Source organism: Xenopus laevis, chromosome 6S, assembly GCF_017654675.1.
Source record: "Xenopus laevis strain J_2021 chromosome 6S, Xenopus_laevis_v10.1, whole genome shotgun sequence".
Classification (NCBI taxonomy): domain Eukaryota; kingdom Metazoa; phylum Chordata; class Amphibia; order Anura; family Pipidae; genus Xenopus; species Xenopus laevis.
Window position 1 is genome coordinate 3,103,408 of NC_054382.1, and position 18,716 is coordinate 3,122,123.

The following is an 18,716-nucleotide window of genomic DNA, read 5'->3' on the forward strand; positions in this document are numbered from 1 at the left end:
TGCTACTGCTCTTCATGCCCAAAGCTCACAAATCTGTTTGTCCTACAAGCGCTGACTCGTGTCTCGTTAACCAATAGAAATCTAGATGGGAGCCTTGTACATTGACAGAGACAGAGAGAGGATACATGGATGGTAGGGCTTTGCTTGATGTTACTGCTACATTTGTTGTGACTGAGCAAAACTTGCACTTGCTTCCATGTTGCTAACGTTCTGCTCCCACCTCCAGCGGTCTGTTTCTAAGGAGCCATTTTTTTTTTTGTTCCCACAGAGCCACTGATGTTCCGTGTGAGCAGAGGGACGGCCACGGAGTAGCCACGTGGACCCATTGGGTGATGGGGGGCAGGTGACAGTTGCTGAGGATGCCCCTGATTGACAAGCTGCGTGAGAGGATATCACGAGCCTTCTACAGCCACGGGCTGCTCTGTGCCTCCTACCCTATCCCCATCATCATCCTCACTGCTCTCTGCATTCTGGCCTCCTGGTAAGTACCTGAAGCACCAATTATCCGGCACCTTTATGCACTTTTACATTCCAAGCAGCCCTCTCACAGTGTTAGTGCCCCAATAATCACTTTTGTCTGTATTGTTGTCCAGCACATTCCTGCACCGACCCGTCCTGCACTGTATGCTCCGATTTCAGCAAGTAATTTCCGATTTCCAGTGGTACAGGCTGATACATTGGATAGCTTTGAGAAGGGGTTGGATAATGTTTAGCAAGTGAGGGAATACAGGGATATGGAAGCTCATAGTACACGTTGATCCAGGGACTGGTCCGATTTTGGAGTCGGGAAGGGATTTTTTACCCTCTGAGGCAAATTGGAGATTTTTTGCCTTCCCCTGGATCAACTGGCAGTTAGGCAGGTTATATATAGACTTAAAAGGTTGATCTTGATGGATGTGTTTTAACCTAACTTTTGTTACTATGCTCACATGCCAGTGACAGCTTTTCCCAGTAATCTGCTTTTTGGGAGCCCTCTGCTATTCTTTGACCATGGAAAGGATTAAATAAAGCCCCCCTTGTGCTGTCTGCCAAAGCAAAAGAGGAGAAGTAAACCCTTAAAATCAACATGTCTAAAAATGCCATATTTTATGTACTGAACTTCTTGCACCAGCCTAAAGTTTCAGCTTCTCAATAGCAGCATTGATCCATTTATAAAGACTGGGCAAATCTGCACCTAGGCAGTAATCCAGGGCAACGAATCAAAATGATGCATTCATTGTTCAAGCCTGTAGCTGGCTGATTGGTTGAAATGGGTAACTGTCTATTAGCACATTTGCTTACAAATAACCCCTTGTGTAGGTTCCTTCTTCTTTAACAAAGAAACGAACCCTAAAATATGGCTAAAACCCTAATATTCCACATTTTATTGCATCGGGTTAAAGTTTGAGCTTGTCAATAGCAGCAATGATCCAGGACTTCAAACTTGTCACAGGGGGTCACCATCTTGGAAAGTGTCTGTGACACTCACATGCTCAGTGGGCTCTGATTGGCTGTTGAGAAGCTAAGCTTAGGGCTCGTCACTAATTATCCAGCAGAAAATGAGCTTCCCTGGCTGTAATATAAGCTGATGCTACAGGTTTGCTGATTATTCAATTCTGATGCTAATTGCACTGGTTTCTGTGCTGCCATGTAGTAATTATGTGTATTAATTACTAATCAGCCTTATATTGTGACATTTCTATTCTATGTGTACTGTATATTGTGAGTGGCTCCCTAAGCTCAGTAAGTGACAGCAGCACAGAGCATGTGAATCAGTGAATCAGCAGAAAAGAAGATGGGGAGCTACTGGGGCATCTTTGGAGACACAGATCTTTACTGCTAAAGGGCTGTGGTTGCCTTGGGCTGGTACAGAAGCACAAAACATCATGTACAACATTTCTACCTACTTCTTTAGTTAGGCTTTAGTTCTCCTTTAAGGTGTTCGCTCAGCCTTTTAGTTTTAAATTAGCTTTGTGTTTGTCTTATGGAAATATATTATTATCCCCCCTAGCTATTCTGTCAATATCAGGCTTGGGCTGCTAATTGTGGGGAGTCACACTAGGACAAAGCAGGCTTTGGGGCCCCATTATTTGTCACGTAGGACTGTCCAACCAATGTGACTTAGCTGCTGTTTTCCTTTTCTTTTAATTTGCTTCTATCTTGTTCCCTGGCTCTGTATAACACCCACACCCCAATCATTTGTGGTCTTTCACTCCCAGGGTGAGTTTACAAGCCTTAGGAGAAGTGATCACGAGGCAACGCCACTCTATTGTGCAAAGGATGTAAATATATAGTGTATGACACATCCATAGACCTCGGGGCTGGCACCTGTATGACGGCAAACAAGTAATATCAATATGTGACTGTACAGTACAAAGCTGGGGTTGAGCAACTGTAACAAGAAGTTAATCTGCACAAATAATATGTGAGCTAAACCCTGCACAATATACTGCAGTGGGATTACACCTATACTTTATATTTGCATGTATTTAATTGCACTGTGCTAGGGAACAGTAAAGGGGCTGGCACACGCTGCTACTTGGGGAGATTAGTCGGCCAGCATCAAATCGCCTCTTCTTTGGGAGACTAATCTCCCCGAAATGCCTTTCCACCGGCTAGAGTGTGACTCGCCGGCGGGATGGCACTCGGTTCACTTCGGCTTTCCGAAGTCAACCAAAGTTTCCTCGTGAGGCGACTTCGGGCGACTTCGGAAAAAACAAAGCGATCTGAGTGCCATTAGCCAGATTAGCCCAATATTGCCCTGCCTTTGGGAGAAAGACCCAATTGTTTGTGCAGCATGAGGTGATGTGCCCAGAATAGGTGATCAGCAGTTGGATGCAATGGGTGTTGGGGGTTCCCCCCTGTCTAACAAATGGATTCCAAAAAACCTTTGCAGCTGCCAAATGGAAACATCACGAGTTGTTTCAAGCAGGAACACGTGATAAGTTGGGGAAGTTTAACTATGAACTCTTTAATATGCCTGAAAATTATTAGATCTGCGTGGCAAAAGAGATTTGTTACATACTACTAAACATGATTGTTAGCCTAGTTATATATATATATATATATATATATAGTTGTTTAGAACCTTAAGAAACCATCTCTCACAAAGAGCACAATGTGCACTTTATACTGTGTATTCAAATACCTAATTAAATTTCTCCTTCTCTCCTACTTTCTTCCTACACTGTCCCCTCCAATACTTTCTACTTCTCCCTACACTGTCCCCTAAATACTTTCTACTTCCTCCCTACACTGCCCCTCTAATACTTTCTACTTCCTCCCTACACTGTCCCCTAAATACTTTCTATTTCCTCCCTACACTGTCCCCTAAATACTTTCTACTTCCTCCCTACACTGCCCCCTCTAATACTTTCTACTTCCTCCCTACACTGCCCCCTCTAATACTTTCTACTTCCTCCCTACACTGTCCCCTCCAATACTTTCTACTTCCTCCCTACACTGTCCCCTCCAATACTTTCTACTTCCTCCCTACACTGTCCCCTCCAATACTTTCTACTTCCTCCCTACACTGTCCCCTAAATACTTTGTACTTCCTCCCTACACTGTCGCCTAAATACTTTGTACTTCCTCCCTACACTGTCCCCTCCAATACTTTCTACTTCCTCCCTACACTGTCCCCTAAATACTTTCTACTTCCTCCCTACACTGTCCCCTCCAATACTTTCTATTTCCTCCCTACACTCTCCCCTCCAATTTACTTCCTCCCTACGCTCTCCCCTCCAATACTTTCTTATTTAGTTACCCCCTGCTAAAGCTTCCGCTGCCTGGGACTGGCCCAGTTGAGTACGTCACCTCAGTGAAAGATTATTCACCTCCACCTTTAGAGCCGAACCCAGAGGACCACAGTGACCAACCTGATTGGGTAAGCTGCAAAGCATCGAGGACTTTCCTATATCCCTGCACTACAGAACTGCTTCTCTCCAGCTTAATGTTCAGGCTGGAGCTATCGGGAATTTATGTAAACTCCAGTTAGTCCTACAGTACAGATGGATCACTCACAACCTGTACTGATGTATCCCAAGTCCAAGTAAACACACATTCCCAATCAGATCAGTGTAGCCTTGACCAGGCTTTGTTTGATATTATCTACTCGCTGTAGATCTGATAACTGACCTTAGTACCAAGGACTAGCAGAGGCCAATCTGCCAGAAAGTCTGCTTCTATGGCAACGCCAGCCCCTTATATTATTTCCTGGGACTGAGGGATCATAGGGTTTGTGGCACACACAACTGTCACACACAACTGTCAGTCATTGCTTAAAGGGGAACTGTCATTAACACAAATGTGGAAGGTATGTGAGCAAACACAAATTTCAAACGTGACAGACCAACGAAGCAACTGATTCATAGTACACAGATATTAGCAGGAATCACCGGGCCAGCACACATATACTAAAAATCATTCAAATCAGAACTGCGTATTATTAATATATTAATGTATTATCTGCTGGCTCCTTCCTACAGTACGTGGGGCTGCCCGTGGCCTACATACAGCAGGTGTTGGTTAAAGCTGTCGTATCTCCGTGGGACAAGGACTTCCTGGCTGTGGATGTTTTCCGGTCTCCACTGTCTCGTGTCTTTCCATTGGTGGAAGAGATCAGGAACCACGTGCTTAGAGACAAGTAAGGTTATTTGCACTGCCACAACCGTATTAGTCTGCCTGTCTAATAATCACATTGTGGTTAAAGGATAAGTAAACTTATAAAATTGATGAGGGGGCTATTCTTAGCACTTCTGCAATTGACATTCCTTATTTATATTTTTTAATTCCAAGATATTAAGGGATACATGCATGTACTGTTAATATGAATGAATTGTGTTACAACAGCGCCACCTGCTGGTCAGTTTCCCACCAGTCTGACCAGCAAGTAGTCAAGGAAGTTGTCAGGAGAAAGAAAGAGGCTGATGTCCTTCTGCTTAGGAAAGATGTGCGAAAGATTTCTAATTGTTTTCCTAAGCAGAAGAACATCAGAGCAGCTTCATTCTTTCTCCTGACAACTACCTTGACTACTTGGTGGTCAGAATATCTTGGGGGGGGGGGGGGGAAGAAAATAAATAATGAATGTACAAAGTTCTTAGAATAGCCCCCTTCATCGATTTTACATGCACTTATTTTAAAGGTTTACATATCCTTTAAACATACAGAAAGGAATAACTGATCACACCATCATAACACATACTTGGTAAATGGTTGAGTTAAAGGATAGATGTATATCCTATATAAGCACATATAGTCTGCTACTTAGCCTTAATTATCCAGGAAAGAGCCAGGCATTCATGTTAGAGCTGTTAATTCACTAGTTCCATCTATTCATTACAAACAATGCTATTACTTTCTGTAATTATTATTATTATGTGCAATTGTCTTAAAGATCCCAGGAGAAGAGTCTAGAAGATGTGTGTCTCCAGGTGACAGACCTGCTGCCTGGCCTGAAGAAGTTCCGTGACAAGTTACCTGAACATGGCTGCCTACTACTTTCTCCAGCCAACTTCTGGCAGAACAGCCAAGAACAGTTCAGCAGTGACCCAGACCTTATCAGAACCATCCATCAGCATGAGCCCAAGACCTTACAGACCTCTGCTACTCTCAAAGGTAGGTGGTGCATGTTCCCTTGTGGGAAGCTCTACCCTTCATCCCATGTTCTAAATCAATTCTGCAAGAAGTTATTCTTTTCTTTCCTGCAGACTTGCTTTTTGGAGTCCCAGGAAAGCAGAGCGGAGTCAGTTTGTACAACCTCAAGAGGATTGTATCCTACACCGTCACCATCGCTCTTCGCAGATACAATGCCACGTAAGAGAAAAGGGTCACTGCATGTCAAAGTGTAAATTTAGAACAAGTAGTAGATTTTGGATGCAACACTTCATTAAGACACAATTCGTAATTTTTAGTGCTTGCTGGGGTTGGGTTTAATCTGGGTAAATTGATAGGCTGTGCAAAGCAAAACATGTTTCTAATATAGTTAGTTAAGCAACAATGTAATATATAAAGGCTGGAGTGAGTGGATGTGTAACATAATAGCCAGAACACTACTTCCTGCTTTTCAGCTCTCTAACTCTGAGTTAGTCAGTGACTATAAGGGGGGCCACATGGGACATAACTGTTCAGTGAGTTTGTAATTGATCCTCAGCATTCAGCTCAGATTTAAACACAAACAGTTATGACCCATGTGCCTCCCCCTCAAGTCACTGATTGATTACTTCTTAGTAACCAATCGGTGGAAAGCAAGAGAGCTGAAAAGCAGAAAGTAGTGTTCTGGTTATTCTGTTAGACATCCAGTTGCTCAAGCCTTAAAGGATAAGTAAACCTTTAAAATAAGTGAATGTAAAATGGACGAGAGTGCTATTCTAAAAACTTTTGCAATGTACATTTATTATTTATTTATTGTTAATTCCAAGATATTTGGAATATTTTCTCCTGACAACTTCCTTGACTACTTGGTGGTCAGACCGGTGGGAAACAGACCCGCAGGTGGCACTGTTGTATTAAAATTCATTCATATTAACAGTACATGTATCCCTTAATATCTTGGAATTAAAAATAAATAATAAATGTACTTTACAAAAGTGCTTAGATTAGCCCCCTCATCAATTTTACATTCACTTATTTTAAAGTTTTACTTATCCTTTAATACATTACATTTTTGCCTAACTAACTATATTAGAAACATTTTTTACTTTGCACAGCTATTTATTTACCCAGTTTTTATTTTTACACTGAACCATTCTTTTAAGCCATATTATTAATATGTTTACACAGATCATTACAGAGACTTAAGCATTGTATACAAAGAATAAAATACCCATTAGGCTAGTGCCACATAACCACATAAGGGGGATTTGGCCTGTGGGTAAGCCCGGATACAGGCACATGGAGTTGAAATACTCTCTGAATTCCGGCACCTGGGCCACTGCAATGGCTTGGGTGTAGGGTTGGATTCAGCCACTAATTGCACTAGCCTTATCATAAGGCAGATTAATAATGTTGAAAAAGAAAAACTCTCATTGGTTGCTACTTTTTAGTTTTGAGAATGACCCCACCCACAATATGCATTTCAGTATTAGATCCTCGTGCCATTTCCCCCATACTTCTCTCCGTTTGAACTTGGCATGTGTTGTGTGATTGTAAGGATGTGATTGAATGCAGCTGCATTTGTGCTGTCCCTTTGTATTTAGCTATGGCTTCCTCTCTAGTGTTGTGCAGGATATTCATTCACAGCAGAACCTTCCTGTGTTTTTCTTTCAGCTTCCTGGACAGTTTAAGGTCCCGACTCAAGCGGCAACACCCCAGCACCAACTCCAGCGCAGCCAGTCAGCACATTGTACATGTACATTTTAAGGAAGAAATTGGTATAGCCGAGCTCATTCCTCTTGTCACTACCTACATCATCCTCTTCGCTTACATCTACTTTTCCACCAGTGAGTACAATTGGCTTCTTTTTGGTGTTCTGAAACACCAAAAAGAAAAGGTGCAAAGGGCAGGTATGGGCAAACTTTAGGAGATTACTAATAATAATCTAAAAAAAGAAGCAGCTGTGATCCTTTCAACCTTGGTGGGATGGGAGTAACACACTGAGCTTTCATTTGAGTTATGAAATCTCTTTGTTGTAGAGAATAAAGGCTCATTCTTTACTTAAGGTGGTGCCATTATTTGATAAAATGAGTCCTTACTGTAGCCGTCCTCTAATGTAGCAGGATATCGGCGAGATTTCACAACAAATGGTCACAAAGATTATTGTCATTAGATTCATATATATTAGAAGTGCTCCATAGATTTGTCATGTAGAATCCAGTGTCCAATAAAGACTATGATGACCATAATTCAGTCTGAGGTGTTTGCTAAATTAAATGTTTTAAACATCGAGGGAACACTGCTTGGCTGATCTCTGGGCACAAAAACTGTTTGTTCCAGCTCACAGAAGTACCATTCAACTGCCAGTTTCATTCTTTATTCAGATTTACTTTCTGACCCCTGTAGTCCACACTGTAGGATTTGTACCTTCTGTATAATTGTAGGGAGGGCTGTTGCCTCGGTCAGTATTCTGAGAGAAGACTGTATTCAGTAGTCGCACCTCATGATTCATTGGATGTCAACGTAACAGCACAGTAAGCTGAGCAGTGACTAGTCCACATTAATGAGAGTTGACTGGCCCCATAGAACTCTGTGCATGAAAGTAACAATGACCAGCCTTCTTCTGTCTCCTCCTCTCTGTGCCATGTGACTCTCATTAACTCAGGCATGTCTGTGCTAGGAAGTCGTTAACTCAGGCATGTCTGTGCTAGGAAGTCGTTAACTCACGCATGTCTGTGCTAGGAAATTGTTAACTCAGGCATGTCTGTGCTAGGAAGTCGTTAACTCAGGCATGTCTGTGCTAGGAAGTCGTTAACTCAGGCATGTCTGTGCTAGGAAGTCGTTAACTCACGCATGTCTGTGCTAGGAAATTGTTAACTCAGGCATGTCTGTGCTAGGAAGTCGTTAACTCAGGCATGTCTGTGCTAGGAAGTCGTTAACTCAGACATGTCTGTGCTAAGAAGTCTGTATTCAGCCCCAACTTACTATTGTAATTCTCATGTATTTCTGATAGGGATAGGCATTTGCATTAACTTTTTACATGATAGATTATTTCCTAAAAGCTGGATATTCAACCATCCAGAACTTGCTACAAACATCTCTCTCTCTCTCTCTTTCTGGTTATGATTCCCTGACTGATAGCAGGACCCTGTTTGTATCAGGGGGATATTGTTAGCCAGAAAGAATCCCAGGGAAACAATAGATTTCCTACATATCCACCATAATTTGGGTACATATTTATAACTGTAAAAGTCCCCTTTGATCAGGGCCATGCATATTGTTATTAATGTTTTCATTGGATACAGTGACAACATCATCCGGCAGAATGAAACCAAAATGGGGGTCCCGCTGATGACTGCTCGCAGTAACCTGGGGACAAGGGAAGCAGTCAATACTGAGAATATGGATAGAAAACAATTTCACCCCTTTGTTGGATTATTTCCAGTGCAGCGGTTCATTGAAAGTTCACCCCCATTAACTCATCATAGGCCAGATTCAGTGCTTAGCAGCCCCAGTGGGCCTTGCTGGTGACTTCAGCATGAATTGATCAACATAATTAAAAAGGCTGTAAGCTCTATGCTGCAGTCCACTGACCTCTCTTATTGTACCTACCCACTACTGCAGAATATTATGGTGCTTTTTAAATCATTCTGTTTAAAGAATATTATGTTTTCTCTTGCCTAGATTGGGGGACACAGGCACCATGGGGATGAAGATCCTGTTGCTTGGAGAAAGGACACTAAAAGGTTAAAGTGGCTCCTCCTCCTCCTGCTCTGGGCTTCATCCCCGCCTACCTCCTCAATCCTCAGTTTTTCTTTAGTGTCCTCAGAAGGAGGATGGACACTTCGTGGCTGGGAGCAATGGTACAGATTTATTCAGTATCATGCCACTACTAGGGGTCAGTGTTTCTCTTCCAGAACCCCTCCAGCCAAGGACTTCTGATCTGAAGATGCTCTATAGCCTTCCCGCTCTACGGAGGCTGCAGGCTGGGGAGCTCCCCCCCACACTACCCTGGGCACTGGTTCCCGCTCTCCGGAGGCTGCACCAGTAGCCACAACGGAGGGTATATCTTTTATTGAGCATTCCTGGCTGGCACGAGGAGGTAAGTCAATTCCCTCCTCCCTCCCCCCATTACATGCTGCCTGTCAGCTCTGCAGAAAGGCATTTAGTTTCACTTTCACTGCTATTCTCTCACACAGATTTCCCTAGGCATTTAATTTCACTTTCACTGCTATTCTCTCACAGACTGCTATTCTCTGACAAAGATTTCCCTAGGCCAGGGATGTCCAAAAGGTAGATTGGGATCTACCAGTTAGCTGGTCAAGACACTGTCAACACACAGTTTGTCTAAATCACCCTCCTGTTTCATGCTTTTTATTTGATATTTATGTTAAGGTTACAATATACATTTTCTCATGAATCAATATTAAGTAATCTTTCCCATGGAACAGAATTCTAACAGTCCCCGCATTGGTAACTCAGTGCCATTCCCAGCGACCTTTCGCGCCACCATCTGGCGCTGCATCTATTTCATTGTGCACGAGTCGCTGCCCACGCGCCTCACGGGCGCCATCTTACTAAGGTACTATACCAAAGCCCGGGAAACCTCTCTGGCGGCCATTTTGGATCCGCATCTCTCTCCAGTACTGAGCGTTTCCAGCCTCACTGTCTCTCACAGAGAAGAGCAAGGCACCATTCCTTCCTACCTTGGTGAATAGGTAGTTACACTTCCCTTACTCTTTCTCTAGGGGATTAACACTTCCCTCTCTCTATGGGACCTACTGTGGGGTTTTTCCACTACTTCCCTCTGTCTCCACAGATCGCACTCTAAGGGAGAAGTGGTTCACTCCTCTGGACTCTCCTAATATTCCCCAATATCTTACTTACTGGGTTGCACTACATAGTATAGCCATGACGGGCAGGGCAGATGACCAGTCCCTTCCCAAGCAGGCAACTGCATATACCACCAATGCAATTTAGTATTTGGCATGGGCTACTTGCAGACCTAAATTTGCTAGTGTTTTGGCTGAGCCAATATGTGAAGCCTGTAAGACTGCAGCAGTCACTGCACAATTACAATCCCACACAGCCCTACCAGCCAGCTCTGCGACAGCTACGGCTAATCAAACGAGCTTGGATTCTGAATTGGTGAATCTCTAGCGGGTCTACAAAACCTAGCCAGAATTCCAGAGACTCTAGATAAGGTCCTACAGCATCTATCTACAGAGCCTCACAGACCGGTCACTCAGCGGTCGGCCACAAAGCGACCTCCCCTTTCCCCACCTGTTTTGCCTGATGAACAGGAAGAGGCATTGGGAAGAGGGACAGATCCTATCCGCAGATGAATAGGATCAGGATACCCCTAGATCACAATGAGAGGTCAAGAGCCTGATTCAGGCACACCCCACCTTTAGCAGAGCGAACCAATAAAATTTTCAAGAGGCAAAAGAAGTCTTCTTGTGTCTTTCCAGCCTATGAACAGCTGGGTGACATTGTTAAAGCACAATGGAAAACGCCAGACCATAGAGTCCAATTTTCCATCGCTTTACTCAAACTTATCCTTTTACTTTACAGACCTTGGTCTTCACCCCCAGCAGTGGACCCACCGGTCTCTAAATTGTCAAAGACCACCACCATTCCAGTAGTCGATGCGGCTTCCTTTAACGATCCTATCGACAAACATCTTGAGGGTTTCTGCAAGTCGATTTTTACAGCAGCAGGCAGAACTCTCCGACCTATTATTGCCACCCCATGGGTATCCAGGTCAATGGAAGTTTGGGTGGAACAGGTGGCCCAACTCATCGCTCAGAAGACCCCTCCACAGACCTCTTTCTAGCTCCGATAGCACGAATATATATATATATATATATATATATATATATATATATATATATAAATTTGCGTAGCAGTCCTGGACGCGGCTAAGCTCGTCACGAGGGCTTCGGCATAATCCATTGCAGCCAGACGTTTCCTTTGGCTAAAAAGTGGTCTCTGCTTGGTCTCCCATTCTCGAAAGAAAAAGAAAAAAAACTTTTTGGTGCTGAACAGAGAAGGTAAATTCTCAAGCTACAGAGCCAGAGGTCCCAACATGAAAAGCAACAAGCTCCGACCCGCCCCAGATTCCAGTCAAGACAGAGCACTTCTTGGTCAGGAAGCAGAGCAGCACCTAAGCCCGCACGGGACAAAACAGCCTGCGCATGAGGAGGTGCCCACCCCTGAAAGCTAAACTCTTTGGCGGACACTTAAGTCACTTTCGGGAGGTGTGACGGCATAGAGTACTGGAACCCTGGGTCCTACAGATCATTTCAATCTCATAGAATTCGCTCAGCTACCTCCGAGGTGATTTTCCATCTCAAGGCTCCCTACCACAGAACCCAGGCACTCAGCTTTCCATGGGGTTCAACACGCCCTGACTGCCTCCGCGGTAGTAATGGCGGTCCCTCAAAGGTAAAAGGGGCTTCGGTTTCTACTTAAACCTGTTTATAGTACCCAAAAAGGATGGATCTTTTCACCTGGTGCTAGACCTAAAGGCACTAAACGACCATGTAAAGAAGCACCACTTCAAGATGGAATCCATCCAGTCAGTCCTAATGTCCCTGGACATAGAGGATTTCAGGGCGGTGATCGACATCAAAGATGCATACCTGCATGTCCCCATACATCCCAACCACCACTGGGTCCTTCACTTTTCAGTGGCAGGAGCACATTGGCAATCCTTGGCACTCCCCTTCAGACTATCCTCCGCGCAAAGGTTATTCACAAAGGTCATGGCTGCGGCTCTAGAGGACCTGCGACTGCAGGGAGTGAGTGTCATACCATACCTGGACGACCAACTGGTAAAGGCCCGTTCCATGGCACTGGCCACAACTCATCTCCAGACACTAATGCTGTTAGGTTGGCAGATAAACTTCCAAAAATCTCGATTCATACCTTCCCAGAGTACAGAATATTTAGGGCTTGATCTAAATTCCTGCAAGATCACCTCCATGCAGGGGCTCCTGTCATCTCTGCAGAAAATGGATCAGGTACCTTTAAGGTTGCCATGAGAGTGCTAGGGACTATAGTGTCATCCTGCGATTCCATATGCGCAGCTCCAAACCAGAGCCATGCAGAGCCTTACTCCAACACCAGAGGAGGAACTGAGCGATCCTAAACTGCAGGATTCCCCTATCAGATCTAGTTTGAACCTCTATCACTTGGTGGCTTTGACCAACAACACTTCCGTCAGGAAAACCCTTCCCCAATCACCAGTGGACAGTCATCACAACAGTTGCCAGTCTACAAGGTTGGGGAGAAGTATTGGAAGACCTAACCATACAGGGACGTTGGTCACAGAAAGAACTACTCCCCATCAACATCCTGGAATTAAGAGCAATCTACCTGTCATTGCTCCAATGGTCAGGCAGACTTCAAGATCTACCTGTAAGAATACAGTCAGGCAATGTGACAGCGTTGGCTTACATCAACCACCAAGGAGGCACAAGGAGTCAAGCTGCCCTTGCAGAGGCACAGCAAATTCTTCTGTGGGTGTAAAACACGGTACCAGCTATCTCCGCAGTTCATATCCCTGGAGTGGACAACTGGATAGCAGATTTTCTCAGCCGAGAGGCCTTAGATCAGGGAGAGTGGAGCCTACACCCAGAGGTGTTTTCAACTGATTCTGGCAAGGTGGGGCACTCCGGAAGTAGACTTAATGGCATCCAGGTACAACAACAAGCTTACGAGGTTCTTCACAAGAAGCAATGACCCTCTGGCCCTAGCATGGACACACTGGTGGTTCCGTGGCAGTTTCACCTAGCATATGTCTTCCCACCACTGGTACTTCTGCCAAGGGTAATCAAGAAGGGTAGAAACAGTTGTAGTGGCACCCTACTGGCCACACCACACTTGGTTCGAAGAGCTCATAAGTTCATCATTGGACGCACCATTCCACCTTCCAGACAGAATGGATCTGTTATCTCGGGGACTGATCCTCCACCCGAGTTCACCATGGCTGGATTAACGGCATGACACTTGAAGCCATAATCCTAGCCAGATCAGGAGTTCCAAAAAAGGCCATACCGACCTTACTAAGGGCCAGACAGCCCGTCTTCGCACGCATCTACCACAGGGTATGGAGGACATTCATATCCTGGTGTAAATCTAAAGCCAAAGACCCACAGTCCTGGGACGAAAGTAGCCTATTGTTATTCCTTCAGGAGGGTTTAGAAATAAGGGCTGGCACTCGGCTCACTGAATGTTCAGGTATCAGCCTTATCTATCCTTTTTCAGCAGCAGCAGCTTGCAATGCTGCCCAACATCAAGACCTTCCTACAGGGAGCATTGAGGATGATACCTCCATACCGTCATACAATCCCTCCCTGGGATCTCAATATGGTACCTTCTGTATTGCAGGAGCAACCGTTCGAGCCATTGGCTCAATTCCATTAACTCTGCTGACTCTTCAGGTTGTTTTCTATTAGCCATCACTTTGGCTAGACTAGTTTCAGAACTAGCAGCTCTATCTTGTCGTCCACCATTTTTGATTTTTTACAAGGACAAGGCGGTGTTGAGACCTACCTTGGATTTCTTCCTAAGGAGTTCCATCTTAACCAGGACCTGGTGGTTCCTTCATTTTGTCCTGAACAAAAGGCAAATTTGGAACAGTTACATACGTAGATGTGGTTCGTTCTCTCAGAACATACACCAGGGCTACCAAGAGTAGAAGGAAGCTAGACAACCTCTTGTCTTACCAGAAGGACCACGGAAAAGCCTTAAGGCATCTAAGGCCACCAATGCAAGATGGATTAGGTCAGGGATCCCCAACCTTTTGAATCCGTGAGCAACATTTAGAAGTAACAGGAGTTGGGGAGCAACACTAGCATGAAAAATGTTCTTGGGATGCCAAATAAGGGCTGTGATTGGCCATTAAGTAGCCCTTATGTGGATTGTCAACCTACATTGAGGCTTTGTTTGACAGTGCACCTGGTTTTTATACAACCAAAACTTGTCTCCAAGTCTGGAATTCAAAAATAAGCACTTGCTTTGAGGCCACTGGGAGCAACATCCAAGGGGTTGGAGAGCAACATGTTGCTCACGAGCTACTGGTTGGGGACCACTGGATTAGGTCAACAATCTTGAAGGCCTATGAGGTACGAGGTAAGGCCACACCCTTCCGGGTTCAGCTCATTCTACTTCTTCACTCAGCACTTCTTGGGTGGTTCGTCTCCAGGCTTCAGCAGAACAGGTCTGTAGGGCTGTAGTGTGGTCATCCACACACACCTTTTCCAAATTCTACAAGGTGCATACATTCGCCTCAGCCGAAGCGAGATTCGGCAGGAAAGTGTTGCAGGTGGTTATTCCCTGAACACTAGGGGTAAAAAGTCCCGCCCTCATGGGTAGCTTTGGGACGTCCCCATGGTGCCTGTGTCCCCCAATCTAGGCAAGAGAAAAATAGATTTTTGTACTTACCGTTAAATCCTTTTCTCTTGTCCTACATTGGGGGACACAGGCCTTCCCTCCCTGTATTAGCTCATGTTAATATTGATCAGGTAATATCTTATATAATTTTTGTTGTTCAAATACCAACAATTTCAAACAGCAGGTGGTTCATACCGTGCTTAGCTTGCATTGGGGAGGAGCTCCTTCTCTTCACATGGGCAATTGGTAGGGCTCGTCATCTCTTCTTCGGTCAGAAAACTGAGGATTGAGGAGGTAGGCGGGGATGAAGCCCAGAGCAGGAGGAGGAGGAGCCACTTTAACCTTTTAGTGTCCTTTCTCCAAGCAACAGGATCTTCATCCCCATGGTGCCTGTGTCCCCCAATGTAGGACAAGAGAAAAGGATTTAACGGTAAGTACAAAAATCTATTTTTTCTTCCAGGGAAGATAGACCTGGTGAAATCTAAATGGGGGTTGGCACTGGCTGCAGTAGTAACGGTTCTGAGCTCCCTGCTGATGTCTGTCGGGTTGTGCACTCTCTTTGGACTGACACCAACTCTCAACGGCGGGTAGGTGTTGCCTACTGCTAACTTGGGTATAAAGTGTCTGTTACTTTGCAAGGGGTTCATTTCCATATACCATGCTTTCTTCTAGGGAGATTTTCCCATACTTGGTCGTAGTCATTGGTTTAGAAAATGTTTTGGTTCTGACTAAATCTGTCGTATCGACTCCTGTTGACCTGGAGGTGAAGCTCAGAATAGCTCAAGGTAAGCGCAGTACACAAAAGCCTTATTGATCCGACTGCCTGCAGTTCTGGCTCTAAAACTAAATCTACATGTTTGTGTCTCTCTGCAGGACTCAGTAATGAGAGCTGGTTCATAATGAAGAACATGGCTACTGAGCTGGGCATCATTCTGATTGGTTACTTCACCCTGGTACCTGCTATACAGGTATGATCAGACCTTGATCAAGGATTGGTTTCTGTACTTATTTCCACTCCCAGTGCATGAACAATGTGTTTATTATGAGAGATATTAAGCCTCTGCCTAACAAAAACCCTGCATTATGTTATATTGGTCTCGGGCATACATACATTTGTACCCCCTTAAAGACTGCCTGGCAGCAAATGTTGTTGTAGGCAGAACATGTGTATATCACAAGCTTTATTTAATGGGCTTATGTTGAATTCTGGTGTGTATTGCCCATGAAATCTCTATATAAAGCAGCAACATGACCTGTTGGGAGAAAGTGCCCATGGCCCCACAGTTTGCTGATTGTGAGAATTTTGTGATTGCTCATACGTCCTGGGGGACACAGGAACCATGGGGTTAAATCCCCTCCCATCAGGAGGCAGGACATAGAAGAATAGAGGAGGGATCCTCCCCTCTATATACAGTAGCGTAACTAGAGGGGGGCGGGCCCTGATGCGTGACCCGCAGCCGGGCCCCGTCCCCCTCCGTACGGCTTGCATTTTCAGTGGCGCACGGGCTGCCGGGGGGGCCCTGAGGGGGTGCGGGCCCTGGCCCCCTCGCACCCCCTGCTCCCCTGGTAGTTCCACCACTGTCTATATAGCTTCCCTCCGCCTCCAGCTTACTCAGTTTTTTATGTATCCTCGCAAAGTCAGGAGGTCCTGGACAAGGCCCCCAGGGGGGCCCATCACAGGGATACGTCGGCCTAGAAATAGCCTGGGCACTCAGGGAAATTCCTGAGTCAGTCTTACTGCACTCGCTAAGTAACCCCCCTCCGCGGGATCCTCACGGACACAGGATAGCCCAGATCCACTATCCAACGGGCACTATCCCAGGACGTATGAGAAAAAGGGATTTATTACTTACCGTTAAATCCTTTTCTCTCTAGTCCTATGAGGGACACAGGACTTCCCACCCTAAACAGGTTTACCTTCTCTTCGGCCATATATATATATATAGATGTGTGTTTATTAAATTATATACACTTGGGGTTTTTTTTCTTGTTATTAACTGAATAAGCTGGAGGCGGAGGGAAGCTATATAGAGGGGAGGATCCCTCCTCTTCTTTTCCTCTGTGTCCTGCCTCCTGATGGGAGGGGATTTAACCCCATGGTTCCTGTGTCCCCCATAGGACTAGAGAGAAAAGGATTTAACGGTAAGCAATAAATCCCTTTTTATCCCAAGTGTAGTGAAAAATGTGCTCTTATCATATTTCCTGGACAGTGATAACACGGTGCAATAGTGTAACAAAGTACAGGCTAATTGTATTGCTGTTCCATGCACTGCACAGGAGCTGCCCAAGAACTTGCGCTCATTCCTGCCTAATCCATGCAGGCTTCCACCTTGTCCAACTCTGTTGTGCTAATGGCTTGTGCCAGCTACAGACACACACTAAATGTTAAGGCAATCAGTTTGTATAGGGCCTAGGTTTTGTAGCCGTTAATACATTTAGTGAACCAGACAAATTGTGTGACTCATTGAGACCAGCCCTATGTCTTACCTATATGTGTGTGTGTTCTCTCTCTCTTACAGGAGTTCTGTCTGTTTGCTGTAGTTGGGCTGGTGTCCGACTTCTTCTTACAGATGTTTTTCTTCACCACTGTGCTGTCCATTGATATCCGCAGAATGGAGGTAGGAAGCCAACGGGTGAATTCATTGTGTATCTCCAAGCTATAGTATATATTATATAGAAGCAAATGTGATGCTTCAGTCAGTGAGAGAAAGCCAAAGAGGCAGTATCAGCTGCTGCAAAAGTCTCTATTCACATTCATTCCTGCTCTGGGTACATCTGTTGTGTGTACACTGAGTGAGATTTGCTTTTCCACATTGTGCAGTCACCTTTGCTAACTCATTTATGTATTATATAAGTACAGAGAGAGCAGCTGGTACAGGCAAAGAATTCCATGAATTAGTTGGGAAGGCCTGTAGGAAATCGGAGGGACCCAAGCAATGTGAACTTTTTGCCTGAGCACTGTTTGATCAGTTCATTTTCCTGACTGGTCTACATGTATCTACTGTAATAAAGTTTTGAAAATACCCCCATATGTAATAAAAGGCACTCATTTTGCCCAGGAGCAGTAACCCATAGCAACCAATAAAATGCTTGCTTTTAAATAGGTGACCAGTAAATTCTACCTGCTGTAACCCATAGCAACCAATCAGCAGGTAGAATTTACTGGTCACCTATTTAAAAGCAAGCATTTTATTGGTTGCTATGGGTTACTGCCCCATGGCAAAATCTGTGCCTTTTATTACATAACCCCTGTAGTGTCTCAATGTGGGATGTGGCCCCGTAACAGTGTGTCTGTGTGATTTTGACTCAGGCACCGAGCACTATTGGCTGCCACCTTGCAGTTTCCATGAAATCTGATGCCTGAGTGACATTAGACATAAGGTTTAGATTGTCTTAACGATCATCAGACCATTGTAATGTCCAACTGCCAGGGTCAGGTCTGGACTGGGATTCAAAATAGACCCTGGCATTTTAGGCACAGAGAGACCAGCACCTTGAAGGGGAACTATCACGAAAATGAAAACTTAATATAAGGTTCATCATACTGAAAAAACAAACTTTCTAAATACAATCAATTAAAAATTCTGTACCGTTTCTGAAATAATCAAATGCATCTTCAGTATCCCTCTCTCAGTATCTGTTTCTTTTCATTCTGTCTTCATTCAGGAGATGGGTGTCAGATGAATGATCCAATATATGTTATAGGGGGGCTCCTTTTGAAGATGTATTAGAGCTCACTCTACACC

The 18,716-nt window shown here is 44.7% G+C and overlaps 1 protein-coding gene across 1 annotated transcript in view; it reads left to right on the forward strand.

The window, feature by feature from the left end:
• The window catches only part of scap.S (SREBF chaperone S homeolog), a gene marked incomplete at its 5' end in the record, with an annotated part of 50,011 nt that overhangs the window by 13,715 nt on the left and 17,580 nt on the right, over positions 1–18,716 (forward strand). Inside the window, 10 exon segments of the mRNA NM_001091808.1 lie at positions 269–481; positions 3,742–3,865; positions 4,467–4,624; positions 5,375–5,595; positions 5,688–5,793; positions 7,246–7,418; positions 15,431–15,557; positions 15,643–15,755; positions 15,844–15,938; positions 17,490–17,588. Coding sequence (NP_001085277.1) covers positions 360–481; positions 3,742–3,865; positions 4,467–4,624; positions 5,375–5,595; positions 5,688–5,793; positions 7,246–7,418; positions 15,431–15,557; positions 15,643–15,755; positions 15,844–15,938; positions 17,490–17,588 — 1,338 coding nt within the window.